Source organism: Argentina silus (assembly GCF_951799395.1).
Source record: "Argentina silus genome assembly, chromosome: 4".
Classification (NCBI taxonomy): Eukaryota; Metazoa; Chordata; class Actinopteri; order Argentiniformes; family Argentinidae; genus Argentina; species Argentina silus.
The window spans coordinates 21,812,301-21,819,196 of NC_139658.1; the positions used below are offsets into that span (position 1 = coordinate 21,812,301).

At 47.7% G+C, this 6,896-nt stretch overlaps 1 protein-coding gene across 1 annotated transcript; it reads right to left on the reverse strand.

Annotated features, from left to right (window-relative positions):
• Positions 1-255: 255 nt before the first annotated feature.
• Positions 256-5,309, reverse strand: LOC310803685 (neuronal acetylcholine receptor subunit alpha-4-like; the record flags this gene model as incomplete). The annotated part of the gene is made up of 8 exons (XM_083668538.1): positions 5,166-5,309; positions 4,339-4,383; positions 4,108-4,217; positions 3,234-3,450; positions 2,166-2,914; positions 1,811-1,994; positions 1,360-1,629; positions 256-381 (listed from the first exon to the last, which is right to left on the reverse strand). Exons 2-8 carry the CDS (start codon positions 4,366-4,368, stop codon positions 256-258), a joined length of 1,686 nt encoding a protein of 561 aa, XP_083524664.1. The 5' UTR covers positions 4,369-4,383; positions 5,166-5,309.
• Positions 5,310-6,896: the final 1,587 nt, after the last annotated feature.

The window sequence follows — 6,896 nt, forward strand, 5'->3', positions numbered from 1 at the left end:
ATATAGCTCATTGACCTCAAAATATCATGTGTATCATCAGCCAGTCCAGGGGTGCGTCCCAATAATGTAAAGCAGCAGCATCCTCCTCTCTCTATCTCATGTCCTTTTGCTAAATTATCTGGAAACACAGGACAGGCGAAGACAAGATGGAGGATGACATTCAGCTGATGCTTTCATCTGTCCAGGTCTATGACGTCCGTGCAGAAGAAGAGAAGGAGGCAAGGAGATAAGGAGATAAGGAGAGGAGTGGAGTTTCTAGATCATTCCAGCCAGCCAGGGAGGCAGGAAGAGGCCGAGGGTCCCCAGGATACACACCAAGATGAACAAACAGAGGAAGATGCGATCGATCACCATGGCTACATACTTCCACTCCTGCTTGACCTGCAAGGCAATGCACATGACAATAAGTCAGTGGCTCAGTCCAGTCAGAGAATGAGAAAAATAAGGTTTATTTTTAGTTCTGTTATTTTGATCATAATGTTTCCTGTTGTGTGAATTGGTTTTAACTGTGTTGTAGTGTGTTGTTGGGACCGTGTGTTATCCTATGAAAAAAACAACCACAGTATGAACTCACTGGCATCGTTTCTGGTAATATGGGAACTGAGTATTGTGTGTGTGTGTGTGTGTGTGTGTGTGTGTGTGTGTGTGTGTGTGTGTGTGTGTGTGTGTGTGTGTGCGTGTGTGTGTGTGTGTGACATAGATGGTCAATTATTGAATACACAATTGCAGACAGTAAAAGTTATAAGGCTCTATTTTCAGTATAACGTATAACGGAAGCAAGTCCAAACGCTATATTGTGTATTGTTAATTTGGTGTATCGTTAATTTGTGTCGGCGGTAACAGGTGAATTACCACAGCGCCGGGGCGCTGTCTCGCTGTCTCGCTGTCTCGCATACGCCTTGAAATGAGCGCTAACATTACAGACACGCCCCCTAGCGCCAGCTCCCGCGTTCGCGCTAAGACTTGTTTTCACGCCGTTAAAATAGAACCCGTAAGGTTGTGAAAGAAATGATTTCTCTTCCAAAGCATGTAGAATGTACAGTACCAGTCAAAAGTTTGGACACACCTTCTCATTCAATGGTTTTTCTTTATTATTTTTTTTATTATTTTCTACATTGTAGATTAATATTGAAGACATCAAAACTATAAAGGAACACATATGGAATTATGTAGTAAACAAAAAAGTGTTAAACAAACCAGAATATGTTTTATATTTTAGATTCTTCAAAGTAGCCACCTTTTGCTTTGATGACAGCTTTGCACACTCTTGGCAAGGTGTGTTCAAACTTTTGACTGGTACTGTACATGTGCACACAACATACACTATACTGTATCCTATTCAGTCACTCATCCACCTACAGAGAAGTCCATGTCCTCAGCTCGGAGGTGGTCCGCGATGTACTGCACGCTTTCCACAGCTGTCCTCATGGGGGGGGACAGGGAGAGGAGACCCTGGGCGTCCCTGAAGCTGCCGGAGCCTCCAGCCTTGGTGACCTCTGCCCAGCCTGGACCCCCGGTGCCTGCGTGGCGCCTACACAGGACAGGGCAGCTCTGCCTCCTCTCCTCCCCCAGGGGGTGGGACTGGTCCTGGGAGAGAGGCTGTGGCTTACCGAGGCTTTTACTGTTGCCCTGGGATGAAATACAACGAAAATAGAATTGAATAGAATAGAATGATCATTGTCGCCCTGACCCTCCAACATATGCACACACGCACTCATACACACACACACACACACACACACACACACACACACACACACACACACACACACCTCTAAACCGGAGTCCTGAACCAGCACCCATGCGTTACCTTGGAGGCCTCCTCATGCAGGCAGCAGTACTGGATGCTGCGAGAACGACAGCGGACGGAGCTCTGGGGCCCCTCCCTCTCCCTCTCTCTCTCTCCCAGGCCATACTGCACACTGAGGGAACGCAGCTTAGGCCTGGCCTGGCAGTGGTGGTGGTGGTGGTGGTGGTGGTGTTGGTGCTTCTGCCTGGGGCGGTGGAGGTGGAGGTGAAGGGGAGGAGGAGGAGGTGGTGTGGAGCAGCCTAGCCGGGAGGAGGAGTAGGAGGAGGAGTAGGAGGAGGAGTGGGGTGGAGGTGGAGGTGGAGGTGGGGGTTCCTCCAGGAGGATGGAGTACTGGCTATGGCTGGAGGAGAGTGACCTGCCCAGACCCAGAGGCCTCTGCTGCTGTGGTAGCCCCGCCAGGGAGCCCTCCGACCGCCGGCCCAGGGAGAGAGAGGACGAGTGGGCCACGCTGTCCTGGACACCCTGGGGGGAGGTGGTGGAGGAGGAGGTGGAGGGGGAGAAGTAGGGCTCGGCCCCAGGCCCAGAACCGACGCCGCCCCAGAGGCCGGAGCCTCCCTCGCCGGAGCTGGCCCTGGTGTGCATCATCTCCACAAGCTTCCCGCAGTTCTCTTTGACCACGGCGGGCCGCCGTATGCACAGGAAGCCGGGTACGACGTCCAGGAAGACGGTGCGCACCCAGTGCGGCATGGTGTGTGTGCGCGGCGAGCGGTGGTGCACGTTGAGCACGAAGATGGTGATGATGATGGAGAGGGTGACGAAGATCATGGTGAAGAGGAGGTACTCGCCGATCAGCGGGATGACGAGGGAGGTGGACGGGATGATCTCGGTGATGAGGAGGAGGAAGACGGTCAGGGAGAGGAGGACGGAGATGCACAGGGTGATCTTCTCGCCGCAGTCGGAGGGCAGGTAGAAGACCAGGACGGTGAGGCAGGAGATGAGGAGGCAGGGGACGATGAGGTTGATGGTGTAGAACAGAGGGAGCCTCTGGATGAGGAAGGAGTAGGTGATGTCAGCGTAGATCTCGTGGCAGCACTCGTACTTCTTGATGTTGTAGTTGGCCACGCCGCTGACGAGCACCCACTCTCCACTCTCCCAGTAGTCCATCTGTGGTCCAGAGAGAGAGAGAGAGAGAGATGGAGAGACAGAGGGAGGGAGGGAGAGAGAGAGAGAGAGGGAGGGAGAGAGAGAGAGAGAGAGAGGGAGGGAGGGAGAGAGAGGGAGGGGGAGAGAGAGAGATGGAGAGAGACGGAGGGTGGGAGGGAGAGAGAGAAAGAGATAGGGAGGGAGGGAGAGAGAGTTGGAGAGAGAGAGAGAAAGAAAGAAAGAAAGCAAGAGAGAGATATGAGAAATGATAAAGGCATTCATTTCCATTCACATTTCACCCATAACAGACAATGAGTCCTCAACATGGCAGCCTTCCCACCTGGTCCACATTGCTGGCCATGCTGACCAGGTCGATCTTGGCTCGGTCGTAGGTCCAGGAGCCAAACTTCATGGTGCAGTTCTGCTGGTCGAAGGGGAAGAAGGTGACGTCAATGCTGCAGGAGGACTTGTAGATGGCCGGTGGGACCCATTTGATCCAGCCGTCGTGGAAAAGGTGGGCCTTGGTCAGGTGGGTGACAGTGAAGTCACCGTCGGCACTGGAGAGGAGAGAGAGGGGAGCCAAACCGATCACATGTGCTGTACATTCAAACAAGCACGATTCCATTCATTAATTACATCAATTACAAAGTTGATTGACAGATATTATAATGGTGGAGATGGAGAGATAGAGAGATCTTAACTCCATGGTTAGTATGTGAATACAGCATTCTGTATTTTTGTATATTTTTCTTTATTTTTATTATTTTCTACGTCGTAGATTAATATTGAATACATTAAATCTATGAAGGAACACATATGGAATTATGTAGTAAACAAAAAAGTATTAAACAAACCAGATTAGATTTTAGATGTTAGATTCTTCAAAGAAGCCACCTTTTGCTTTGATGACAGCTTTGCACACTCTTGGCAAGGTGTGTCCAAACTTTTGACTGGTACTGTACATACCAGGGGAGGCTGGTGGAGGCACCAGCTACCTCCACCAGCCTCCACCAGTTTTGATGTCTTCAATATTAATCTACGATGTAGAAAATACTAAAAAGAAAAACCATTGAATGAGAAGGTGTGTCCAAACTTTTGACTGGTACTGTATATACTACTGTATATGTCATGTATTTGAGGGTGGTGGGAAGCCTGGAAGTTGGGGCCTATAGTGTATCGGTAATCACACTTCGGGGGTGAAAACCTAAACGTACTTGTTGTACAGAACGATGTCGGGTCTCCAGATGAGCTGTGAGGGAATCCTCATGGACGTGACGTTTTCATATTCTCCAGGGTTCCACCTCAGCTTGTAGTCGTACCACTCCTGGAAGAGCAGAACCAACAGCAACGATATTACAACAAACACACCCTTTATGACACCAAACCGCTGCCCAAAAACTGTTATTATCGACAGTATCCATGTGATTGGATGGAGAGATACTCACTTGTTTCACCCAGACATTTGTGGTCATCATTTGATTCTTCTCGTCCTGATTTTGGAGGAAAAGGACAATGAGACAGAGTTGGCTGAAGGGGATACGTACTGTATGATTACATTTACATTTTACATTTATGGCATTTAGCAGACGCCTTTATCCAAAGCGACTTACAACAAATACATTTGTCTAAGTGAGTGAATAATCTATCCATCAGTCATCATAAGAAAAAAGTAATCTATGCCAGGACCAGGAGTGAAACTAGCACAGGGGGGTAGTGGGGATGAAGAGGTCTATATGATCACGGTCTTAAAATGACTGATGAAGTGCAAATTCATGGTACCCCTTGAAAAGAAAGGTCACATGTTTCAACTGTCATACTGTACAATTAGCACCACAGATTTGAATTCATTGTAATAAGGAAACGTAGGATCCCTAAAGCAGTGGAGGCTGGTGGAGGTAGAAATAGGAGGACGGGCTCATTGTAATGCATGGAACAGAATGAGGAATGGTATCAAACACGTGTTCCATACCATTCCTGATTCCGTTCAATGCATTACACTGAGCACATCCTCCGATTTCTACCTCCACCAGCCTCCCCTGCCCTAAAGTAATATATATGCCATTTAGCTGACGCTTTTATCCAAAGCAACTTACATTGCAGTGAGTGCATACATTTTTCAGTATATATGGTCCCAGCGGGAATCAAACCCCCAACCTAAGCGTTGTTAGTGCCATGCTCTACCAAGTGAGCCACTGAGGTCATCTGTATCTCCAGTATGGTGATCATATGCGTCATATCACAGGAGTGAAATGAACGGTTCATTGTCCCTCACCACGTCGATGAGCTGAGCGATGGACAGGCCGAAGCGGACCCTGACCACGTCAGTGATGTTAGCGACGGGCCGCGCTAACTTGTTGTAGCGGCTGAAGAGAGTGTTTAGCAGCCTGTCCTCGGCCTGGGCCCTGGCCCCGGGCTGGGAACACTCTGGAGGGGGGAGAAGAGGGAGGAGGGGAGGGGGGGAGGAGGGGAGGCGGGAGAGGGGAGGAGGGAAGGAAGATGTTGTTTGGGATGAGTAGGATAACAATGAGAATTAGGAGGAGAAACAAGATTGATTTGATTGTTTTGCTAACAATACAGTTCACTATTCAAGGTTCAATCACATTTCATGTCATTTACATTTACATTTATGGCATGTAGCAGACGCCTTTATCCAAAGCGACATACAACAAATGCATTTGTTTATGTAAGTGAATCATCTATCCATCAGTCATTATAAGGAAAAGTAATCTATGCTAGGACCAGGGGCTATTGGTAGTCACAATGGTAGAAGGCGGAAAAATTACTTGCCGTTTTTTTTTTTGTCTGTTCACCATAGATCAACCCCAACATCCAATCTCCATCTGCTTCATATTCCTCTCTTACTAAAATATAATGGATCAATACCGAACAATGGAGCTTTTCATCCTCTGAGTTTGTATGCAGGGAGCATACACTACTTTCTCCTATATCCTTCTCTGGACATCAATGTAATCCCTCTGTGTTCTATACGAGAGTAATCTCATAATGGCAATACCAAGATGCCTTCCCCTTCAGTAATGTCTGTACGTGAACTTGAATGACCTACAAAACAAAGCCTTACAGCCATAGCAGGGGAGGCTGGTGGAGGGAGACATCAGAGGACGGGCTCATTGAAATGCATGGAACGGAACAGGGAATGGTATCAAACACACGTGTCTGATACCATTCCTCATTCCGTTCCATGCATTACAATGAGCCCGTCCTTCCGATTTCTACCTCCACTAGCCTCTAGATAGATAGATAGATAGATAGATAGATAGATAGATAGATAGATAGATAGATAGATAGATAGATAGATAGATAGATAGATAGATAGATAGATAGATAGATAGGTACTTTATTGAGGCGAGGAAATTAAGGCGTTACAGCAGCTCACATCACAAACAACAACAACAAAATAGGGTGACAATAGAATAATAGAATAATAGAATAAAATAGACATCTGAAACATTATATACAGTAAGAACAGTCCAGTATGATTTAACATCCCCCAGCCTGACTCTGATCACCCCGATCGAGCCAGCCAGAGGAGGAGTTGTATAGTCTTATTGTGGCAGGCAGAAAAGATCTCCTAGTGCTCCTTAGTGCAACGTGGTTGTAATAATCTGTTGCTAAAGGAGCTTCTCTGCTCTGCCACAGTATCATGTAGGGGATGAGAAGGATTGTCCATGTTTGGTCAATCAAAGTTTGGTCCTCATCCTCCTATTGGCCACCTCCTCCACAGTGTCCAGGGTGACACCAAGGACAGAACCAGCTTGCCTAATAAGCTTGTTCAGCCTCTTGGTGTCACCTTCCTTGATGCTGCCCCCCCCAGCATACCACCGCATACAGCACTGCGCTGGCCACCACTGACTGGTAGAACATGTTCAGTAGAGTCCTGCTGAACAGGCTACATCATGTGGCTTATAATTTGATAATGTGTGCATCATGAGTTGGTTGTTTGAAAAAATCAATATAATTATAGTCTAATAGCCTAATAATCTAT